The 24,975-nt window shown below is 41.8% G+C and overlaps 1 protein-coding gene and 1 pseudogene across 2 annotated transcripts; both read right to left on the bottom strand.

The window, feature by feature from the left end:
- Window positions 1-2,437: 2,437 nt before the first annotated feature.
- On the bottom strand, window positions 2,438-2,603 carry LOC117795861 (annotated as a pseudogene).
- A 7,126-nt stretch (window positions 2,604-9,729) lies between these two features.
- On the bottom strand, window positions 9,730-16,674 carry TMEM100 (transmembrane protein 100). 2 transcript variants are annotated; one of them, XM_019806277.2, is made up of 3 exons: window positions 16,626-16,674; window positions 13,728-13,839; window positions 9,730-12,292 (listed from the first exon to the last, which is right to left on the bottom strand). In XM_019806277.2, exon 3 carries the CDS (start codon window positions 12,224-12,226, stop codon window positions 11,822-11,824), a length of 405 nt encoding a protein of 134 aa, XP_019661836.1. In that variant the 5' UTR covers window positions 12,227-12,292; window positions 13,728-13,839; window positions 16,626-16,674; the 3' UTR covers window positions 9,730-11,821. The 2 variants fall into 2 exon arrangements, with proteins under 2 accessions (XP_019661836.1, XP_011231043.1); XM_011232741.3 differs by lacking the exon at window positions 16,626-16,674 and having other exon boundaries at window positions 13,728-13,976.
- Window positions 16,675-24,975: the final 8,301 nt, after the last annotated feature.

Here is a 24,975-nt window from a genome sequence, read left to right as displayed (position 1 = left end):
TAAACCTTGTAAGTTTGCCTTTTAAACCATCCATTGCATGTTGTCTGGGATTTATTCCAAAGTATTTGGTGGTAAATGGGAATTGGGGGGAGGGTAAAAATAGCCCCAAACTGGGCACAAGTTGATAATTGCTGAAGCCGGGTGGTAGGGACCTGGGTGTTCATTATGACATTCTCTCTCGTATTAGTAGATGTTTGAAATTTTCCTTACGAATTTCTTCTTTAAAAAAAATCTATTTTGTCTTTCAGATTCTGCCTCCATGAAATTCTAGTGGGTTGACTTTTCTGTTTTGGAAGATAGGAATGATTATATTGGGTCATCTGCTCCCTCTGACTTTCTTATCATCCCAGTGTGTATTGTCTTCTTTCCATGAACCAGCTTGGCGAAACAAGGGTCTGTCTGCTTGGTGGACCGCAAGAACTATCCACAGAGTGGCCCAAGAGTATTGGGCATTGCCAGGCTGAATGCTCAGATTCTTTTCGGAACATTTAAAAATATGCTGTGGTAGCGGGAATTCCAAGCTCAAGGGCTTTATTTTCACTGAGGGCTTCAAATACTGCTGCTGGGCTGCAAATAGAAACTAGGATGTGGCTTGTTTGCAAAAGTTGCTGTGTTCTTTTTCTCTGTCCTCATTCCTTCTGTCTCTCCTTTGTCTTATATTGGAAAAGCATCTATTGGTGGGCAGTTACCAATCTGATGATAGGAGAACTTTCTGGTTTTAAATATTTCCAGGATATCAGTAACCAAAGCTGTTTGGACTGCTAGGAACACATCATGAATCGGCACCCTGTGTCCCCTTTCTGGAGACTTCAGCAATGTTATTGTTTTGAGAGGAAAACAACCTCAAAACCCAAATGGGAGACCCTATTTGAAGAGGGGACACTCAGGTTTTACTTCACAGGTGTTTTGGCACCAGCAAGTCAAACGGGGCATTTCTCAAATCATACAGGCAGACGGACTTGCCATCTGATCCACACCAGAGCTTGTCCTGCACAAACTACATCCAAAATGTTACCCTGCTCAGTGGGCGAGTCCCTGCAGCATTAGTCACTGGCAGGCGTCCCTTGAAAGCTTCTCTTGGGAACTTCTGAGGTGTTGCCTTTCTCTGCAGTTTGTCTGATGCCACGAGGCCCTAGAGATGCCTTGAATAACTAAGAAAGGCAAAGTGAAAAAAAAAAGAGCAGTTCAACCAGTTAGAGCCCTGGGCAGTGGAGGAAGAGGGCCAAAGAGGCTGGATTTACAGCTGTCCATCACCCCTCTCATTTTGCACAGGAAAGGCATTTCTCTAATCCACCTGTTCAATTATTTACCATGCTATGTGTTTCCTCTTAATTGTTACTCAGGCAAAGCCTTTATGTTGTAAGGTGACACCCTAGTATTTTTTAACGACCTTAGGCAAAGTGATTGACACTTGATCCTGGAGTCAGATGTTCCAAGTGACGCAACTTGCTCTCCCAGTAGCAGAAAAGCTTCCTGCCATGATTAAGTTAGAACCGTGAAAGTGCTAAAATGTGTTGTCAGCCTTCCTCTGATGCAAGCACTTTTATTATGGAGTCTGGTTGCAGAGGAGTAAAGCAACACAAACCTTGCCTCCAAATATCCCTTTTTGTGCTGGACTAGCCACTCTATACAGAAAGGCAACATGTGTCGGATGCCTGAAATACCAATGATCACAGTCACGCCTTATCCAAACTTATAGTTTTTCTGTGTCGACCCCTCCCCCCTCTCTATGTCTTTTTCTGGGTTCATTTGACAATGTGATCCCAACTGATTTGTGCCTGGCAGAGTGCCAGTCTCTGAACTCTCATTAACTACCCCAGTCAAGCAAAACAAGAAGCAATCCATTCTGTATTTGAACTTGAAATGGAAAATCATCTGTGTTTGCTTTTCTCGATAGGAGGCTGAGATGGAGCAAAAGGGTAATTCTATTTTTTTTGGACATGGGCTACTTCCCAATGAAAACGCTGGGGAACCTGTGAGCAGTGGGTATCAGAACTGTGACTCAGTGCTGGCTGGTCCATTCTATGTTAAAACCACACAGAATGTGTTCTCAATGCCACCTGCTTGGGTTTTTCTCTACTACTCTTCAGCGTTCCTAGGCAAAGGGTATTTTTAGGGTATGGCCATCTTTTGAAGGAATAGTTTCAATTATTGACGATTCATTAATTTACTAATGCTGTACCACAGCTAATGCAATGAAACCAAACACACATAAGGCTATGGTCTATAAAAATTGATGATTAAATACAAAGGAAAGGCAAAGCAATAGAGTGTATATTATATTCCTATTACTTTCACACTCAAGAGTCTTTCTGGTATTTATTCCAAATTACTGTAGGCACTTTGTTCCCATTCTATCTTGATACCAGAGGTACAGGAACCCAAATATATGTGGTTAATACACAGATTGGGTCATTGACCCTGTAACCTTTTATTGTCTTTGTAGAAAGTTTATGCCTGAACTACCTTAGCCAGACTTTCTTAATTTAATCACAAAATGTTTCTTTTTAATGCTTGGATCTCCGATACCTACCAGTGTTTAACACATTGTACATGCCCAGTAAATATTACACTTGATCTTAGCCAAAAGGCCGAGAAGCGATTCATGCCCAGTAAATATTAAGCAAGTGAGTGAACCAATGAATGAGTGAATGGAGAGGATCCCAGTCTGGCTTGATTCAACAGTTCCCAAACATGGCTGTATACTAGAATCACTTACGAGCTCTTTATTTTTATTTGTAATATTTCTCCAAGAACCACTTTATTTTCCCCTCTCATTCTATATTCTTTTAAAGCTAATTACTGCTCATTATAATAATCAAAACAATTTAGAGGAGTCTAAAGAAAAATTGTCTCCTTCTCCTTGAATTAACCCTTCAATGATGGACATGCTCTTAATGAGTCACCGTGGGTTCTTCTATAGTTTTTATTTAAATAAGCTCAAATACACTTCCGATTTATTGGCATATGACAAAAAGTGGCGTATGATAAATATTAGTTGAAAATTTGCCTTTCACATAATGTATTGCAGACACCCTTCCAAATTAATATTAGTATGTGCCAATTTGCCTCATTCATTTTATTAGCTATAGAGTATATGTAATACAGGTGTACCATAATCCATTCAAAGGTTGGTTTTTGGGTAAGTGTGTGCCAATGCTGGCAATGCAGAAAGAAAGATTTTTTTTTAATGCTACAGTTGTTTATTTTGAACATAAGTGGGGAAAGAACCTGAATACGAAAGTAAAAATAGAATTCCAGAGAAAAACATTCTAGTGTATTGTGGTCCTATAAATATTCTTGTAGTTCTGTTGTATCTATGTAAAGATATAAAAGTTATCATCACATAGATTTTCAGAAGTGAAATAAAGTTGGAATAAAGAGCATATGCATTTAGATATTAATAAATATTGCCATATTACCTGATTTCTTGCCCTTGACAAAACTATACTTATCAATCTTTTACTTTATTATGAATTTATTGAGAAATGAAACAATCTGTAGAGAAAAATATTGTGGTTATTTTTTAAAAGATTTTATTTATTTATTTGACAGAGAGAGAGACAGGCAGTGAGAGAGGGAACACAAGCAGGGGGAGTGGGAGAGGAAGAAGCAGGCTCATAGCGGAGGAGCTAGATGCGGGGCTCAATCCCATAATGCCGGGATTACACCCTGAGCCGAAGGCAGACGCTTAATGACTGAGCCACCCAGGTGCCCCAAATACTGTGGTTATTAATTTTCATTTTCTGGGATATTTTGGAGGGTTTTGTTTGTTTTTAAATACAGATCTAGGGTCCCATTTTGTTGTTGTTGTTAGTTTTATTATGTTATGTCAGTCACCATACAGTACATAAGGTCCATTTTGAATCTACTGAACCAGGGTCTCTGAGATCAGCACCTATGAACCCTGGTCTTATAGAGCCCCTGGTGAGTCTGGTGTTGTCAGGGCTTGGACAGACATTTGGGAACCACTGATAAAGACAATCTCTGTTTGAACCATAAGCTTTATGGAGATGTAAGCTTCTATTATCTAAAACAAACAAACAAACAAACAAACTCTCAAAAGCAGCAAGAGCTGGTTAGTGAAAAGTGTGCATTGTATAATCACATTATATTTTCTGCATGATATAAAACTATGTATTTATTTCAGATATTGATGCAAATCTCAATTCACCACCTTAACTCTTTAAAAAATATCTGTGTCCAATCAGAAAGAACAATAAAGCATAGCTGTAAGTATAACCAATTTCAAGACTTGTTGAAACATTCTTAGTTGTCTGGGAGGGGGCATAGAGCCCCAAGGGAGGGCATTCCATAGGAACCTACAATGCCCAGATTAGTGAGGCAGGGGCAAGGTGGAATAGCAAGACAGAAGACCTGGATCAGGACATGCGTCTTATTTCTGTCATATATAAAATGTTTGATCATGAGCAAACCATTTAACCTTTCCAAGCCCCAACTTTCCCATCTCAACATGAGGATAGTATTTCACAGTGCTTCTGGAAAGAGTTAGCAAGGCAATGAATATCAAATCGCTATGCCTACTTCAAAGCACTGTCCAAATGCTAACCAGTCCTTCTCAGGTAGCTTGACGGCATCAGCGTTATTTTTCAGATATGTAAATTTGGATATGAGTATGCTGAACACAAACAGCTTCTGACTGAGAAAACAAAACATTGATATGTACATGGATTTGGAGGGTGTGTGTTCTTGCCAGATATGACCGAATGCAAATTTCTATGTCAACCCGTTTTCTCTCAGTGTTTGCATTTTCTCTCATGAGGTAAACTGCTGTTTTTCTACTAATATCTCATTTGAACTGATTTTCTGGTAATTTCTTTAGCTTTATATGTCATAAAACTCCCTCAAAGCATATTGGCTAGGCTTTAAAATTAACTTTAATATAGATGCTAGTAATACTTAACATATTGAGTACAGGTCATTGACATAAAGCACTTTTTATCTATTAACTCAGTTAATAGTTATTACAACTCTATGAGGTATACCATTAATATTCCCGTTTTGTTGATGAGGAAACTGAGGTACAAATTTACTTATACAGGATACAGAGCAAGGAAATGGTAAAACTGAATTTCAAGTCTAGGCACTTTGTGTCTAGAGTCCATACCTTTAACCAGAGTGCTACACCATCTTCAGGGAAAATAGTTATTGAAATGATGATGAGGAGGAAGATTTAAGTTATGATAATGTTTTTTATTCACCATCCCCATAGTGCTTATACATTAAAGTGAAGTGTTTCTGCTCAATTAGAACCTGAACAGTTGATTGTCTGCTTGTAAGTTTGAACCCTATGGATATTGGAATTATTGAGCCTCTTTGCTTGGACAGAATTTTGTAATTGGTAAATCCCCTTAAGGAGTTTTTTTCATTGTTGCCTTACAGTGATCCAGTGAGGTAGAGAGGCTGAGGGCTAGCTCTCCCCATGACCTTTTGGCACTCACTCTGGGTGTTCCCTCTGGAAGTATCCCTGACTGCTTCTTCTTACTTACTCCCATCACCTGGCCAACTCCTCCACCTGTCCTGCTCTTATCAAGTCACCACCTGCAGGAAGCCTTCTTTGATTCCCCCTAAAGTATGTCAAGTTTTCCTGCTATGCATTTCCGTCACACCCTGCCTCCAGTTTCGGGCTGAGGCTGCTGATAATTCTGAGTCTTGAATTTTCCACACAGGAAACTCAAGGAGGCTGAGAGTGAAAGCACCAGATTTGGTGGTGGAAGATGTGGCTGGGGTCCTGGGTCAGTCCTACGTTTGCTAACAGGAGTGTCTTGAAAGGTGCAAAATGCTGCAACTATATGGGAATTATTATAAGAAGACCTGGCTTCAGATGGCAAATGATTCAGTAATCATCTACCTTTTTAGTCCTGGTTTCTCAAAACTGTTAACTCCCTCTTTAGCTTTAGCTCAGACTCTTGCCCTGTGCTACTCAGCTTCTGTTTGGGACATTTATTCAAGAGTCAGGTATTGGAAGGTTACTGTGTACCAGGGAGTATCAACATGGTGGGAAATGAGTGGGTTCTAGAATCTGAACTCAGATCCTACTCTAGTAGCTGTGTGATATCAATTACTTGGCTTAATCTGTGACTCCGTGTCCTCATCTATCAAATGGAGGTAATAATAGTACCTCCTTCATTGGACTGGGGTGAGGATCAGAAGAGATCATCCATGCAAAGCTCAGAGCATGATGCTTGGAGCATAGTGAGAGCTCTGTACATGTTGTTAGCATGGAGAACTCAATTCTCAGTCTTTAGCCTGGTTTCTGGTCTCCAGAGCATTGCCTGGAGAGTTTATCTCTTCTTCTTCGCTTTTTCAAAGCCCAAATCTAATTCGTATTTTTCCACTCTAATCTCTTCTCCCCCCCCAGCCTGCTCTGCCCTAGTAGAGGCCAGTTTCTGGTGTCATATCCCTTTTCTTAAATATGTATTTTAAGAGCAAGTGTTACATCCACCACAATGACTAAAATGGAAGATCGAAAATATTTAAAAAATTAATGATGATGTACTGCATCCAGAACTCTCTTACAGTGCTGGTGAAAGAATACATTGATTTGACCGTTTTCGAAAACTCTGGAAGTAAAGCTGAATACACACCTACCCTTTAATCCAGGAATTCTACTCCTAGGTTTATTCTCAACAGAGATATGCGTGTACATACACCAAAAGTCAGGTAGAGGAAATTTCTCAAGAGCACAAGATTATCTGTTGCTGAACAACAAATTACTCTAAAACGTAGTAACTTAAAATAACACACATTTATTACCTCTCCGTTTTTGTGGGTCAGGAATCCATGAGTGACTTAGCTGAGTGAAGGGCCAATTTATCCATTAGGTCCAGTATGTGCAGTGCCTAGAGCCCACAATACTTGTCAGTACAGTGTTCTTCTTGTAGTAAGTGAAATACATCCCCCTTCCCTTCCCTTCCCTTCTCCTCCCTTCCCTTCCCTCCTCCTTCCCTCCTTCCTTCCTTCTCTCTCTCTTTCTCTCTCTCCCTTTCATTCTTCTTTCTTTTTCTTTTCTTTCAAGTGAAAGAAAGGGCCCATGAAGACAAAAGTGCCTAGGGCCCACAAAAATCATAGAATTCAGCCCTGACTGGGTGGTTCTGGCTGAAAGTATCTTAGGAGGTTTTAATGAGGCTGCCAGCTGGGGATACAGTCATCAGAAGATTCCACTGTGGGAGGACCCACTTCTAAGTTCACCGAGGTAGTTGCTGGTAGGTCTCAGCTCCTCTCCGGCTATTAGCTGGAGGCCTTAATTCCTCACCACATAGGCCTCTCCACAGCTTCCTGAGTGTCCTCCTGACATAGCAGAGGGCTTCTCCCAGAGCAAGGCAAGAGGAGAGAGAGAGAGATCAAGACAAAAGCCTCAATGTCTTTATAAACTAATCTTGGAAGTGATGGCACATCAGGAGGCCAGGCACAAAGAGTAGACTTTGTATGATTCCATTTATATAAAGTTAAAAAATGAGCAAAACTACTCTATGTGTTAGAGGTGAGAATAATGTCCCCCCAGAAAGAGAACGACTGGAAGTAGCTTTAAGGGGTACTTGGGGAAGCTGCTGCATTTAGTTTCTTCATCTGGGTTTTAGCTCCACACGTTCGTGAAATTCATTGAGCTGTACACTTTTCTCCATGTACATTATACTTCAAGAAGGATTTTTCAAAAGTCCACGTCAGAACACCCTTATTGTCTTCCTTTTCTAAAGAGACATTCTGGAAATGATAGGTTATGGCTTGTTATATATCTGGGATAACTACAATATCTGGTCAACATTTTGGTCCTGGCTGTGAGACCTTGACTGAACAAGTCACTTATTCTCTCTCAATGTGGTTTGCTCCTCCAAAGAGCTGAGTGGACACATGCCCTTCCAGCCTCAAAGTGTGATGGAGAATGTTGGGTAACATCAGGTACAGTTGAATACTGTTGTATACAAGATTAAGTACTAAAGTCAAGGAGTAATATAAAAATTAACTATAAACAAACTACCCTTGACAATTCTGTAGATAAGCCCTAAATCACTGGGATGCCCTTGGAAGCTCAAAAGCCAGGCACTAGGAGTATATTTCTTTTGTTTCTCTTTAGGTTTCTGCCTTTAGTCTTCCTTTCTGTGGGGCAGCCTAGGACAAGACTGGCTTGAATGGCAGCACCAGGGGTGGGGGTGGGGTGGGGAGGATTTCTTACTCTAGGATCCTAATCTCTTTTATGTTGAGGGCACCTAATTGAATGTCCATATTACATATACCTTTACAGTATTTCCAATGTATGTTAAAGCACTGAAAATTACAACAATATTAAGGAAATGTAAGTGATGATTCATCTTTGGAACAGGAGCTTTCCTCAGATTATTTTGGGTCTAGAAAGCCTTTATGGATAATGTCAAGGTTAAACAAAGTGACTGATTAAAGTCAATTAACCAAAACAGGGGGCTGCTTGATGCTTAATGACATGTTGGGATAATAAGTAGAGAAAGAAGCTAAAGTCAACGTTAGATATTACCATAAGTAGCAACTTTGCCATTATGTAGTACTTTATAGTTTACAAAATCTAAATAATTCTTAAAAATTAACCTTATTTTAAAGATGAGGCTTAACTGCTCAAGGTCATCTGATTAGTTTAACAGGAGAACTGGTATATTTATAATCAAATCTTCTGTGTTCAAAACCATAATACTTCCCAGGAGACCAGGAGATCTCCCCCCACCCCCTTTTATGAGTGGTGATGATACAAAGAGGTAGGTTTGAGGATTTGTGATCTGGCTCTCCTGGGCTTCAGCCACCTGCATGATCCATATGGCCTTGATCATCTTCTCTAGGCAAGATTCCCAAGATTCACCAAGACAGTGAGGTGGGAAGCACAGGGTCACCTGGGTGGCTGTGATTCTCACCTAGGTCGAGACCTGCACAAGATGAGGTCAAAAGTTGTTCTTGTGTGACCCAGGATGTATAGGGTTTAGGGTTATCCAGCTGGGTGATACAGCTGGTTTCCGATGCTCCAGGATGGGGCCAGGTTATCTTTGTAATACATATGTACCTGCGTCATGCTTATGCATGCATTCCATATCTGCTTATCACTATATAATAAAACCATTTGAAAAGACAAACCTTGCCCAGTAAAGACATTTGTTATGAAATAATTGTGATATCATAGTTCACCCTCATGGGAGTTAGAATTCACAGTACAATCTTTGTGCCTTACAGCTTTGCAGAGGTGTGTATCCTTTAATGGGACTAAAGGCTCCCAGACAGGGCTCTTCTATTGACAAGAGGACCCAGGTGTAGCCATTGTGAAGTGGCTTAGGGAGGAGAGTAGTAGTGGGCTCAGTGGAGAATCTTCCCCAACTCCTCACATTTAGGAGAGATATTGCTATGTCCAGATATGATTCCATTTCAGTTGTTATAATTTGTCATTCCACAGTGTTTCCTTCGGGATTCAGGTAACAGCATGAGGCCCCCTGGTGGCCTGAAATCATTCATGAGTTTACTTAATCAAGCATTTTGAAGGGCAGGTGTGGCTAGAGAAGTAGGAAGGTAGTGAATACTCAGCTACACCTGTTGCTTACAGTTGAGGCAGGGAGGAGTAGGATGACCTTTTTGGGGAGAGTTGAGAACTAAAATATTTTCTTTTAAGAGAGTAAAATAAATGGACTGTGATTCTAGATAAAACACTCACTTTCTGACTTTTCATTCTTTAGTTCATTTAGCAAACATTTATTGAGTACCTGCTCTGTACAAGATGTTTTATTTGGCATTACATGAGGGTTAAAAAAAAAAAGACATCATCCCTTCTAAGGAGATTCGGAAGAGGATAAAACACTTATGCCGCCAACATGGTAGAAAATGAAAGGTGCCGTCAGAGAATAAATAAGTAAAGACTTCAAAGGAGTAATTATTTTGAGATAAAAGGGAAGGCTTTTTAGGAAGGGGTTGGATTTAGGCTGGGGCTCTAATGAGAAGCAGGATTTGGAGACGTTGAGACAGAGAGGGACAGGATGGCATTACGGAGGAGGGAGAACAGAAGTTGAACATACATGGAAGCAGGAAACCACAGTCTGATTCAGAATGGCGAATAGTCTGATCTGGCTTACTCATGAGTTTTCGGCTGGAGTGAAGTGAAAGCTGGATACATCTGTTTGGATCGGATAGTGGAGAACCTTGAACACTTGCCTAAGAAATTTCTTCATCAGCAATGGGGAGCCTTTGACTGTTCTGAGCAGAAAAGAGGCGTGTCAAAGCACAAACTTCCTCCCATTAAAACCAACCTGACGCTACATGCTTGCATTTGGCCCAGAAGAGTGTGGATGCGCATGCATTTAAGATAATTGTGGTGTACTCTACTATAATGAACAACTCCAGGCTTGTGCCATCTGACCTTCAAAGCCAGGACAAGCGAGGCCATCAAGGCTTCTCTCCTTAACAGAACTACTCGGGCACCAGGCAACAGTCTCTCTTCAAAGTGCTACCTGAGGTTTCTTTTGTTTTGCTTTGGATTTCCAAGGTTTAAGGAAGGCTTCGTGCCTCACTATCTTCTCACATTTGTTTCATGTGGTTTAAACTACATGGACCAGGGATATCCCTGGTGGGACTTCCGGGGTAGAGTCCTAGCTGGGTGTAGAATAGCTCACTAGCCACAGAAGTCAAGCAGTGATCTTATTTGCGTTGTATTAGAACTAACTCAGTTCAGCAGCCTGAGGATCTACACAATGCCTGGCATATAGTTGATGCTCAAAAATAGGTGAAGGAAATATTTAACCCACTGACTGAATAGATAACACACACTTCATAACACATTATAAAATTCCTGACTCCAGGCATTGATTTCCTAATTGTTAATGGCATAGAAATTGTTTAGAACGTAGTGAACATAATTAATATTATTCTTCACAAGTCATGAAAGAATGATACAATAAAAAATAAAAAATCTTCTAGATAAGTTAGGGAGAAGCAACATGCCCATTCGAGAGAAATACATTTGAGACATTGCCAATGAGGCAAGGGAAGATGGGCAATTTGGAACTGCAGTAAACATAATTATAACAGCAACTAGCATTTAAGAAATTTCAGCAGCAATAAGTATTTATTATTTTGAATGAAATGTACATTAAACTTTATATAAAAATCATCAAAAGTGCTAGGTTGGATTATTTTAATATTAATTTAACCCCCCATGTCATTTAGTAGCTACATCTTTTACCTTTTAGCTTCTGACTCATCAAAAACTGTCCAATGTTAAAACATAAAAAAATTAGTTTATTCCTTAAGAAAAAGTACCACCAGTGATGAGTTATTGAAAAAAAAAAGATGCCAGAGAATCAACTTATTAGAAAAAATTCTCACAGAATTTCATAGAAGGATGCAAAGTCCGAGGTGATTTAGAATCTCGGCAGAATATTTTTTTATGATACAACTTCTTAAAAGTGTGAGTTTTTGTATTTTTTTTTTTGAGGCAGGTCGCTGGTGTGCCAGAACTATCTGACTATTTTCTCATATTTCCTTGGCCACTTTCCAAGGTGAACCAAACGTTGTCTAATGCCGTGCACCTCCCATGACCCCTCAAATGTCTAATACAGAGAAAAAGCTGATTTTTCAGTCTTAGAAATAGCCCTTAGAGTTAAGTTTGTCATTAAGGAAGACACAAGTAGATTCTTCATCCAAAAGAACCCCCTCTGCCCTCCCACCATCAGTTCACCCCCAGCCCCCTGGTCTGCTGCAATGCACCGTTCATCCTCTCCCACTCTAGTTCTGGGTGAAGTGGATGACACAGCAAGAGGAAGGTTTTCAGGCCACATATCCCATGTGGTCTCCTTCAGTCCTAGGCAAACAAGCTTCTCTGATTTGCCACAAGAGCTGTCTGACTCTCCCGTCTCTTGGCTTTCTTGCTCCTCTGCCTCACCTTCCAGCACAAGGCACTGGAGGCTAACAAAAAAAGTCCAGATGACAGGAGGACCAGACCCAGGATGGAAATGATGGAGCCGTGGGAATTGAAGCTGTAAGCCACAGCAGTGACCACTATCCCCGCGATGAGGACCACCACGGCGAAGGGGATGATGCAGCGGTAACAGGAGAGCTCAGCACCCCCGGTAGCAGCCGTCAGCTGGATCTCACTGACCAAAGGGACCGTGGTGACCACCACTTCACTGTTGGGGCTCTTCTCCATTGTCATGGGCTTGGAAGACGTTGGGGTTCCCAGGATCTCCTTTATGGGCTCTTCAGTCATTTTTGCTAGCGATGTTTCCTAGCTGGGTTCACAGACTAGACCTGGGGGCTCTCTCCAGGGTGGAAGCTGTGGAGGAGACAGAACAGATCAGGTAAATGCATCAGAGTGAGCCCTGTAAGTAGAAGTAAAGAGCTGGGGCAACATTTCTGGGTTCTTTTCTAGGAGGCACAGATGAATGTGAAAATCAACTTTCATATTTTTCCCCCTGATTGTTTGCATTCTCTTTGCAAAAAGCAAGATAAAGCGATAGCCATAAAAAAAAGGGAAGATATAAAAAGCAGGAAGCACTTTACAGTGTTTAATATACCCTGACGATCTACAAATGTTTTTTACAAGGCTTTCCGCTCTGTCTATTGCTTCTCATTCCTCTAACTGCACGGAAAAGTCTCAATCCTAATCCAAAAGACAGCCTCCCTCATGGGCAGAATACACTATAAACAATCCTTTGCACGGACCATTCCAAAACTCATCGCAATTTAGACTCTGCCAATGTTTTCAGGCATAACATGCATTCCAAATTATCACCCATTCACTGCCTACGAGATCAGTGTCAAGCCCAGCAGCCAGTGTACGAATGATGTTCTTCTATAGCCGATGACCGTCAGCAGGTCTTTATTGTTGTTACTATTTAACAGTGCAACATGTGTCCTGGGACTGCGGTGGGGGTGCAGGTCAGCAAAAATTGAGCGGCAATAAGACCAGGATTTGTGATCTGAAATGGGGCAATACTTTCCAATCCACTTGAAAGAGGAAAAGTAAGGGGAAAAGCAATTTAATTTTGTAGGATATAATTTTGTACTTTCTTACATTAAAGATAAGATTAACTATTAGAGTAATGAGCTGTGAATTCAAAAATTTCCATGGAACTCAACAAGGACTTTCAATCCTATGCGGACCATGACATGTATTTAAAAAATAAGCATGCAAGATTTTCAGCAAAGTTTTAGACTTAATTTATTTTCCCATGCCTTTGCTGCGATGTACCTTTCTGGATATTTTGAACCAGAACACTTTAGGACAAAATCTGAAACTCTTGGTCAAAAGCATCTGGTTGAAAGGCTGCCTAGGAGAAATCAGTGAATGCTCTTGTCTGCTGTTCAGACATGTTACGTCATTCTCTTTCGTCCCTGAGAAGCGATGGAACAGCTAAAGAATCGAGCAATTGCAGCCACTGAAGAAATTTAGAAGAAGATTCTTGAGGCTACTTTAAGGAGATTAATACTTGGAACATATTAAGCATCCACTGAAAGCAAATTCAAGCCCAAATCAACATATCGCTCCCTGTGCAACAAAGCTAAATATTAGAACTGCCTGTTTGCATGTAATTTTTAGTCACCAAAATTAATCATTGCTGTCCAGTGATACCCTAGTATCATTATTAGGCCAGTGAAAGGATATTTGAGATGATGTTGGAAAGCAAAATAAATCCCCCCCCCCAAAAAAAGCTGCTACATAAGCTAACTTGCAAATGAAGATCTGTCTCCAAAGGACATACACATACCTCAGAGAAAAGCAGTCCATTAGCAGGGGAGCCACCGGACTTGGGAGGGAAGAAACAGCAGCGCTTGGGTTTCTTCGGTCAACTTCTGGGAAAAGAGCCTGTAATAGCGCGTCTGTCAATAAAATGATAGGACATGAATCTCCTCTGGGGAAAAGAAAAGGTAGAAAAATACTGTGCTGTGTGGTTGGTTTCAGACCCTGGAGTTCCTTCTTTCGCTCTACCTCCGTTCCTAAATGACGCTTGTCTTTCCCTCTCTCTCTTTTTATTTCCTCCCCCTCCGGATTGCCCCTCCCTGTCATTTTTTTTTCTTCCTTCTCTTCCTTGCCAGCAGATTTCGAGTTTTGGCTTCCCCCAACTCTGCTCAGTGACATGATAAGTCAGAATCATTCTAGAGTCCCCAGAGAGAGGAGCCAGCTTTTACTTTTATTTCTCTTGTAGCATTTACTAAGTAGACGGCTTTGCTTTACTCATTTTTTCCCCAGCTAACCTCCAGATCGTCCTCCCACCCATCAGGCATTTTCCTAAGAAAATCCCAGAGTCAGCTTTGCAGACCCAGCTGAGGGGACAGAGCTGAAGGGACAGACACTTTAGGGCAGCAGGAACAGCTGTGAAGTCATAGGGCAGCTGAATTCAGCCTGTAAGCCAGCAAAAAGCCATGTTCCTAGGCTTCCCCAGTATTCTTTATTTATAAGTGTGGGGGCCCATCTGAAGCTTAAAACCTCCCTTGTTTGATATTAATTGATAACTAAGGAATGAGGGTCAGAAATGCAAACCTCTATGGTTGAGGGAGAAACCAATCATCTTGATTTAAACACGATCACTTACTACTCATGCTAGGAGGTGAGTACTTTTGGCTGAAATTATCACCATCATCAACACCATCATCGCTGTCATTTACAGAGCACCCACTGTGGCTGTGACCCATAAGTGTGCATGCATTAACTTTAATTCTCACTAGTTTACAAATGAGTTTATAAATAGTTATAAATGAGGCTCGGAGGGGTTAAATAATCTCACAAAGGTCACACAGAAAGAAAGAAACCCTTGGTTTGAACCGCAGTCTTTAATGGGCACATAAATCATGTGGAAAGCTTGTTAAATGTAGAATCTGATTTAGTAGGTCTGTAACAAGCTCCTGACTGATGCCGATCTGCTGCTCCTTGGTCCACTTTTAGGAGCAAGATATTTTAAACATTTAAGTATACATCGCTTGATGCATCCATCACACTCTCAAATAGTAAAGTTAAGGGTTTATATCCACCCGTTCCCCAAGTGGCCTTACAGGTTTATACTTTTTTTACAGATAAGCTATTTGAAAATTTAAAGCCCAGATTGCCTTTTCGAGAGAAAAATGAGAAAATACTGGGACACTATTATAAGCTCATCCCTAAAATTCTGTAGCTAAAAGTTATCCATCCTCTATATTTTAACCTCTACAAGTTTTAATTACTACGGCAAATCTACAAATGTAAATTAAATCTCAGAAGATATTTGTTCCCTTCTTTCTCCTGGGTTGTTAGATTTCTTTAACATTGGTGCAGGGCTTGGATTTTCCCAGGCATCTCCCCTCTGTTCTAAGATAGCATCCTGCATTTAGTAAAAATACCTTGATGATTTTATCATAAAGAGGGAGGGAACAGAAGTCCTTTTTTCTAGAATGGAAGTCAGAGAGAGAGCTGCTTCATCTCAAAAAAATAAATAAAGTTGAAAAGTCCCTGAGGCCTGACTTCACCGAGTCAGGGGAGCCAGTGTGCTGAGAATGGTGATTACCTGGAGGTCCTTCTAGCTGTCATCCTTGTACTTTTAAAACGTGGGGCCACAGGAGACAAAGCCATCATCCAGGAGAAATGCTGTCAGTTGGTGTCAAAGATAAGGGATGCTTAAGATCAGGGCATTTTGGCGCTTGCCAACATTGCCCTGGGAAGATGGTGATATGGAGGCCGCTGGCTACATACATTAGAGGCTCTGGGGACGCTCCTTATTAGAGCATCAGTCCCTCCCATCTGCAAACTGTGGGCTTTGGGCACAGTTCCTCTCCATTTTCTAGCATAGGTCTCTTTCCCCCCAAAAGAATCCAGTAAGCCCACTGAAGCTCTCAATATCACCTTACCCTGTTGAATATCATATTCCCCTATTACCAAAATCAAAGGTACACGAATCAGACTTTCACCAGAGAGAAACCAGAGGTACCCTTTTTCTGCAGTGAGCCCTTGGCTGAATCTATAATAAGGGATGGTGAGTGAATCTGTGTGCTGGGAACGGGGGCAAGTCTGTCATTATTTGTAACAGGAAAGCATTCTTCAGCCTTTCCAGGCTCCAGGCATCTCACCACCCTAACTCCTCACAGAGAGTGTGCACATGCCTAGGTACACAGATGCACATCTCCAGACTCTAAGTAGGCAATTGATGATTTGTATTGATAAATACAAAGACGAAGAAAGCTTTGGGATAAAACAAGTTGTATACGAAGAATAGGCACCAATCATTGTACCCAGGGACACATGCAGTCTCAGCCGACCTCTTCGAATTGCAATTCAGGGAGAATTCCTAGTGATCAATGCCTGATGTCTTTGGATATTTTTACCTGCTTCCACTCTGTGCCTATAAGATATTAACCCCCCTTGGGAATTCTTTAAGGGACACCTGCCCCCAAATGCAAAATCTTATGCACAATGGAACCAGTCTTCTTTCTGCAAGCCTTTCAGAAGGAGAAGAAATCTTTCTGGTTCTTTTTAAAACACATGGCTCCAGGACATTCTTTCAAGTTTGGGAAACTTTTCAGAAAGCTTCCAGTGCCTGAATTAAGTAGATGCCCCCCCACGACCCCCTACTACCCCTGTGTAGGCATTCAACATTTTTCTCCCAGATCTTTTCAAAAAGCAAGGCAAAGATTCTTACCTTTCCCAGCCAGAATCGGACTGAGACAGCTGCGGGCTCTGGCCAACAGCAACCCAGAGAGGGGGATGCAAATCACCACACTAGGGACCGTAAACAAAGTACTCAACAAGGCTTAAACACAATTAAGGGACCGGAGAAAACTTGGAGAGAGGAAATCCTTTAAGTGCTGCTACATTTTGTTCTGTTTCCCTCTATGAGAATGTGATCCATATTTTTAAAAAGGGAACCAAGTTTGAAAAGAATGTCCTGCTTTGTTTTACTGTCTTTAGAGCCTCATTCAGACTTTCATTTTCAAGATGTTTCCTACCCAAAGCCCCCATCCTGATATTCCTGGGTCTTACTTGGAACCTGCAGAAAAGAATTTGTCATCTTTGTTTTAAACTTCCAGGTAGGTGTGGGGTTTGGGAGGTATGCGGGCGTGGGGAGTGGGGTGTAAACTAATCTCATCCGTCCTACCATGCAAGTAAGAAGAGAAGTAATTGAAGAGGATTTCAGGGTGAAAATGGCATGTGGTTCCTTGGGTGGACCCTTTCCCTAAAGTCCCAGTCAGTAGTGGTCTTATCCGCGCTCTTCATCAGAGGATGGCAAGGCACCATGGAAATGATGGTTTACTGGAAAATCACATCTCTGAGGAAGCACATAATGTCCAGGCTTCCACATCAGTCTCGTGCTGGGAAATTGAAACCACCCTGCAACATGTAACCTTTCCACCGAAGGCAGCATCATAAACTGCAGAGCTTGCTAATCTGGAGAGAATTTCCCCAAATTTGAAAAATCGTATTTCACCCAGAAATTAGATTAGAAACAAAGCTATTTAGGTGCAGGGGATACAGAAGTGCAGGGAAGATGGTGATGACAAAGAGGAGATTTCGCCCCTTTCTTTTTGATAGAAGCCAAGGTTCAGTCTCTGGGCTAGAAGGGGGGGCATTTTGATTTTTGCCATTGACTTTATGCTGTTGAAGACCTGGAAATTGCCCCTTTGGGAACACACAAACTTTGCATTTTGTGAAGAGCACTCCCATGTGTATTCAATTACTCACCCATATTTACTTTCAGTTTGCTTTTGCTTGGTGTGGTTGAGTTGGCTAATTTCCAGCAGTTCTGAAGATGCCAGTTCCTTCTGGCACTCCATCCAATCACTGCATGCCTTTGATCTGGGTCATCACCTAGTCCAATTGGATTCAGTGAGATTTGGGAAGCTGGCCAGTTTTTCTCCTTTCCAATGCTTCTTTTAAGGGCGTGTCTGCATTTGTGTTCTGAAATCACTAACATTTTGGAAAGTGATCTGTTCTTGTGTGTTCATTTTGGATAATAGGTCATGTTATTACTGCCTTCTCCACACCATTCCCCACTCCCCAGGCACTTTTCTTTGAGCTCTAGGACATTAAATAGAGAGATCTGATAGCGCCAAGAGGAGCAATGGGTATGCCTTAGATATAAATATATATTTTACTATTTGGTGGTCAATTTTCAACTACGAGAAACTCATGAAGTCCATGTGAGTATAAAAAGGAAAACATACATCTTTTAGATATACATCCTTGTCACCATTCTTTTACCCATTTTGTTCTGAGTAACTATGAATGATCATAGAAACATTAAAAAAATAGAGTTGCTAAATCAAATGACACAGTGGAACCTTAGGGAGGGCTGAGTAAATCACCTCTCACTTCAGCAAGAGCTAGTGGGCGCTCCAGCCTCAGATGAGAATTGATTTTCTTGTTTCAAAATCCGAATATATGTTGAAACTGCTATGCTCCTGGTACATCCCCATGTATCTTGCATAATCCTTTGTATTTAGGTATATTATTCTTTTGAGTCCTAAGATGAGGAACCTCAAAGGTAAAGAGTTATAGCAAATTGGACCGACATTTTCCCAGACAGATACATACCACTTGGGTCAGCCTTCCCTAGTAGGCTATGGGTCATGTATTCAGGGGCTTGTGGGAAGCCCACCATACTTGCCTTTTTTTCCAGGGGAGGAAAGGGAAGGGATGAGAACGAGCTCACTCCTTTGCCACTTTGATACTTGATAGTATGGGGTCCTTCTATGCCTTTTTACAGAAGCAATCCCCCCTGCCCAGCCTCTGGTGAGAAATGTCCCTTGTCTTGCCCAATGTGTGACCCTAGTCCACTCCTGATCAGCACATAATTTCTAGGCTTCAACATCAGTTTAGTGCTGGGAACTTGAAACCACCCTACAGCAGGTAAAATTTTCTAAAAATGACTAATCTATGACATCCTGTAAGGGTCAGTTAGTTTTCCTTTGTTCTGTATCTATATCCTTCCAATCCGATTAGCCATCTCTCAGTTGTGTCATGATGGTCTTAAAATGACCCGCATGGGATGGGCCCATGAGGGCTGGCCCTCCCCCAGATCATGAAAGATACAGTTGAAACCACAGACTTTAAGCTCTCTCTATATGGGCAAGAGGTACGTCAAGTAAATTGTCACGAATAGGTTTTGTCAATTTCCTGCTACCAGCAACTCATTAAATCCATGTGAGTATAGAACGGAAACACGGGGTAGAAGCAGAAATTCAGAGGACATCACCATTCCCAGGTTAAAGGCCAGAGCCTGGACACCTTCACTGTGAGCTGCCCCCCCCACCCCCCACAACACTCTCAGTGAAGAGGGGAGGAGCACATCAACACCTGCCTGGTGTCTAGTGAGCACCCCCCGTAACACAGACCCCATCTCAGATGTTCGTATTTTCATTTCACTGATGGAGAAACTGAAACTCAAAAGGGTTAAGTACTTGGCCAGGATCTACTACTAGGGAGAGAGGCAAAGCCAGGATTCAAGTGCCGCTTTCTCTTGTGTTGTGCTGGGAGGGCTCTGCTGCATATGATTATTGGATTATTGATGAGGTTGCATGTCTCTTCCTAACTTCAGAGCAAGTCCCATTTTCTTGGGTTTGGGATGACATAGTCTGTCACTAGGCTTAGTTTTGGAGAAGAGTTTTGAGAAGGCATACCTATTGCTTCTAGGATGATGAAACCATGTGTGTTGCCTCATATGCCTCTGGGTTTTGAAATCGAGCTGTGTTACGAAGCAGACTGGGGGAGGTCTGAGACACAGGCCTGGCACCAGTGAGTCTGTGCCAGATGCCACGGCAATAGGGACATTTCAGAAGTCACCCAGGCCATTCCCATGTTTTCACGAACATTTAAGTTCCACTGGTATTTACTATATTCTTCTCGGGTGCCAGGGATTTATTTAATGCTCTAGTTGACAAGATAAGAAACCAGTAAACAAAGCCATGGTCTTTGCTCTCAGGGAGCTCATTGCCTAGGACAAGAAAGCCACAGGGCAACCTATGTGAGTAACCTTTTTACTAGAGAGAATAGCAAACTGCTTGGGAAGCCCAGGGAACATCAAGTCAGTCTGGTGTAGGTGGGAGGGAAAGCTTGGTGGTAGGCAGACATTGAGAGTATTATAAGTAGGGAAGGAGAGAGGGTGATTCCAGGTGGAAGGATGCATATAAACATAGCTCAGAAAAGTGCAAGTCTTCTGCAGACAGCTTGGAATATCCTGTGTGGCTGACTTGTAGAGCACCTGGGAAGACAGAGAGCAGTCCAAATAAGACTGGAAAAGATTTATGGTGAGATTATGGCCTCAATGTCGAGTTGGGACTGTATTCTGAGAACCGTGTGTTTTTTGAGCAGAATGGCACGGTTAGCTCTCTGCATTATCACAAGTAGCCCGGCGTGAGAGTGAGATGGAACGTGGAAAGCAAAAACGGGAAAGTCAGAGAGTATGACTGGGACACCAGTTAGGAAACCTCTGTGACTGTCCAGGTGAAAGGTGCGAGGGGCCTGATATTAGGAAATGTAGGTCTGAAGACACTGTAGTAGGCAGAATCAGCAGAACTTGGCAATGGATTTTCTGTGGGGGGAGGTTATCAAGGGAGAGGGAATTGTAAGGTTTTAAGGCCTACGTAATTAACAGCTTGGTGATGCTGTCATCAGAAAGGGATGGCCACGACAAAGAGCAGGTAGGGGGAGGACGCACGCTTCATTTTGTTAGCACAGTTGGCCACTTCTCCAGTGGAGAGGCGTTCTTGCCTGCCTGCTAGTTCATGAACCATTGTCTGAATTGCCAAATAATGTCGTTATTAGCTCACAGGTAGATTTGTTGCTAAAATTATGAATGAATTTATAATTTATTTCATTCCACACATATACACGCAATTGCTGACACATATACAATATACATACATGACTTGACATTGCTAACTTTTTTCATAGAACAAGAAAGTCAGTATTTTAAGAATTCCAATTCGAGCCTTTTGTTATCTTGACTCTGTGCAAAGCATACATTGATCCCATTTTAAAGTTCAGTTTTAAACTTTGTGAAAACAAGAACATAAATAGCAATTCCTTTTGTATGAGTGTGCACCACGAGAAAATCTCCCCACAGATGTTTTCTGGGAATGAAAGTGTTTTCTCCTGCATTGATCACTACTCTGAAGAAGGGTCTATTCATGTAGAAAACTACATAAGAAAGTTCCAATCTCCCCATATCACAGGTGGAGAGCAGGCTTTGTCTTACCAAGAACTAATTTTATGATCCCCCTGAGCTAATGCAAAAAAAAAAAAAAATACGCAGTGCAAGTTCCCTGTGGATTTCTTTAGAAATGCCATGTTTGGTCCATGCAATGTAAGCAAGTCTTCATATTGGGGTTTACCAAGATCATGTTGACTGGGAAGTCTCCCACATCCTCAAGGATAGTATCAGCAATTGTGTGTGCTCAGAAAGTCTTTGCCAAATAAATGAACAAATGAAAGAATGTACGTTGAAATCAGATATAAACTTGGAAACTCAGAAGGTTATTCAAATGGATAATTTCAAAGGTGACCTGCTGTTCAGCACTAAGTACATTAATTATTCAATTACTACTGGCATTTTTTCAGTATTCAGTAGGTACCATGTAGATCCAGCCACAGGCTTCGNGTAGGTACCATGTAGATCCAGCCACAGGCTTCGCCTAATAATAAGCATAAATATTTACTGAACACTTACCTTATGCTATACACCTTTTATAGATTTATTATTTCACCTAATACTCACGTATAATCTAGGAGGTCGACGCTAGAAATAGTCTCGTTATACAAAAGAAGAGGTGAGGGGACTCACCTGGGGAAGTCACCATTTGGAAAATGGTGGAGTCCAGGGTTAGAATCAAAGCCTGTTTGACTCCAAAGTTTCCCTCTTAATCCCTGTGCAATATTTTTTCTGTGTTCAGTTGATGTGCACACTTTCTGTTGCTTACAGGAGTTTATATGTCATCCAAAATAAACTCTTGAGTTTTGAAATGATTGTTTTCCTAGAAGAAACACACAATCACCTTCCCATAGAAGCTCTGTAGGGGCCCACTGATGGAGACTAGGACCAGCTCAAGAAACTGTTTGAAAACATTTTTATCCACTAACAATCTGATATCCACCAACGTGGGTGGGTAGTGGGAAAGGGAACCATTTGCCCAGCTGGACTTAGTTCAAAATAGAACTATTTATCTTATAAGCTTATCTTATGGAACAATGCAGAGAACAGATCTCTTGCTTTCTTTCTTTAGATAAAAATTTTAAAGTTTTGCCTCAGAGAGGAGATGGTACCTTGCTGTCTCCTTTTTGTTTACTTGAATAAACTATACAGGAAACAGGCATCATTGTCTTTGAAAAAGCAGTTGTAAAGCTTGGTCAAACTAATGATCCCAAGACAGTGCATGGCCACAGAACAAGGACACAATGTTTCTTCTGTTGGTGTCTTGAGGGGCCCCCAAGTTCACTTTCAACTCCAACTGGCCACTTGCGCTTGGTTGGTAAATCTGCCATCGATAACTTTGGATGACTTCCAAGTTGATGGGCTCAGGAGTCTCAGGAGAACCTCTCTCCCCTTATTTCTTGGTATTTATTTTCCAAGTTAAACTTAGTTTGGAAAACTTTCTTTATAGCTCCAGTTTGACTTGGTCTTTTTTCCTAGGGTCACAGGGTAAGGTTTTGGATCACTTCCACAACAAAATGAACATCTCTGACTCTCCACTCTGGTTGTGCAATGAAAACAGCCACGAACAGAAAGTCAGGAAACTTGGACTTGGATCTTCTTTCCTCTCTTTCAGAGTCCCATCTGTCGGACTTCAGGGTCCCATCTGTAGATCTTTTACTATTCTTTCCTTTTATTCTATTTTTAAAAATCCTATTTGGGCTCATAATCTCTGAGAACTTAGTCAAGACAGCTTGGGGGAAACAGCTAACACTAGGACCCAAGCTACCAGAACAGCTGTAGGAAGCCTCTTTAAAAAAAAAGGTCTCTGGTTCAGCATCTGTCAGCAAAGCCATTGACCTCTTACTGTGATATTCATCTATTTCCCAGTGAAGAGAGTCACAGACATTTGGCTCAGAGGCTGACCGCAGTGCAAAGGTTTTCTTCAGTTCCAATGAGAAATTCTAGGTTTGCTGCGATCACACATTAATTTCCACTCTTGCTGACCCAAAGCCAGTGCAGTAGGGAGTGTGGGGTGTCCAAAGAGATCAATAACAAGTTAAATAGTAAATCGAATTTGGAAGTCAAGCAGCAGGGGTCTGAATTCCCACGTAGGGAGCCTTACTTTGCTGTAACTGACATGACAGGACCTAAGTCGGAGACCTCAGTTCACAGTTTTCTGTGACAGGACATGGGAGCAGCCGGCGGGCGTTAGGGAGGACGAATAGGAAAGCCTAAGGGTGAGTCTCTCTGGGAACAGGAAGCAGGGACCGCTATACTGATGAGGCTCTGGGACAGAGAATTTTGACAGGTTTTGTAGAAGCAACTGGGCTCTCCTGAAGCTGCCAAAAGGGTGTCACACAGAGCGTGCAATTCATTCTCACTTCTCCCCTCCCAGGCCACAGGATCCAGAAAGAGCAGCTGTGCCATTCGCTGTGTGACTTGCCTTGACCCAATGGATTCCTAGTGTTCCCAGTTCACATTCTCATGTTTATGGATTAGAACCGAGAAAAGGATAGCCTGTATATCCCTCTCTTCCTAAAATTCCTTTTTATTTTCTTTGTGGTGGGATCACAGTCTTAACACCATCAAGTATATTCTGTACCCCAGCAAGGATTTGGACTCCCCGCATCAGAACTGCACAGGGTACTTGTTGAAAATACAGGTTTCTGGCCTCCAGCCCAGACCAACTGCATGACAGCCTCAGGATAGTTGGTGTGCATGTGTGCGTATGTGAACGTGTATGTCTTTGAAAGGTCAGGAATCTGCATTGTTTTATACCTGTCCCAAATGAAGCTTGAGAGCCTCTGCTTGATGCTAATATAGCTAGCCATCGAGTATTTGAGCCTAACCACACTACTCCTCTGGATAAAACCCATCAATGGTTTCTCTTCGTTGAACGTTTGGAACCTCATCATGACACGTAAAACACAAAGCGCCCCATGAGCTGGCCCCTTCCTCCCCAGCTTCTGCTCCAGTTTGGATCAAATTACAGATTACAACTACAACACACTTTTTCACGTTCCTCATGACTTGCTGATTCCTACTCTTAGAGACTCATCATCATGTGTATTCCTCTTTCCTGAGTACCTCGAGGATCCCCTTCACTGGTAAGTCCTCCTCCATCTTCAGATCGGGTAGACTTCAGTTCCCTTCTACTGTGTCCACATCCTGCTCGAAGCCAGGGTTTCTTAAGCTGGGCATGTTTGACATTTGGGGCTGGATGATTCTTTTTTGTGGAGGGGCTGGCTGCTCATGGTCAGATGTTTAACAGCAGCCCTGGCCTCTGCCTTCTAGATGTGGGTAGCAACCCCCAAGCTGAGAACCAAACATGTCTTTGGACATTGCCAACTGTCCCCTGGGGGCAAAATTCTACCAGATGGAGAACACTGCTCTACTTACATACAGTCCTCACCAAATTATGTATAAAGTAGCTGTTTGCTTGCTTATCTCCTCTAAGAGTCTAAGAATGCAAGTGCAGGGGCTATACAAAATTTATCCTCATGACCCCTGTGCCAAAACATAACACCCAATGCATACAGTAGGCATATAATCCATATTTCCTCCCTAACAAAACTTTGAGGTGCCAGGTATCAGAAGACCTAGATTTTAGCTTATCTCCGTCGGCTCTATTGCTTAAAGTGTGGTGACTGTGGACAAGTCAGGTAGCATCTCTGTGCTCTGGTTTCCCTCATTTGGTTCTGGTTCTTTTCTGCTTCGTGCAGGGATGGCTGCTTCCTGGTATGCTGACCTTTAACATCAGTGGTAGGAAAATAAACAGGTTTTGCATCTGCAACTGCTCAGGATTCCACAATATTAGTAGGGAGACTCAGCTATGCTGAAGGATGATTTTTTTTCCTCCTCT

Source organism: Ailuropoda melanoleuca, chromosome 13 (genome assembly GCF_002007445.2).
Source record: "Ailuropoda melanoleuca isolate Jingjing chromosome 13, ASM200744v2, whole genome shotgun sequence".
NCBI classification, from domain to species: domain Eukaryota; kingdom Metazoa; phylum Chordata; class Mammalia; order Carnivora; family Ursidae; genus Ailuropoda; species Ailuropoda melanoleuca.
Note: the sequence above shows the minus strand (reverse complement) of the source record. Positions and strands in the feature narration are given on the sequence as shown.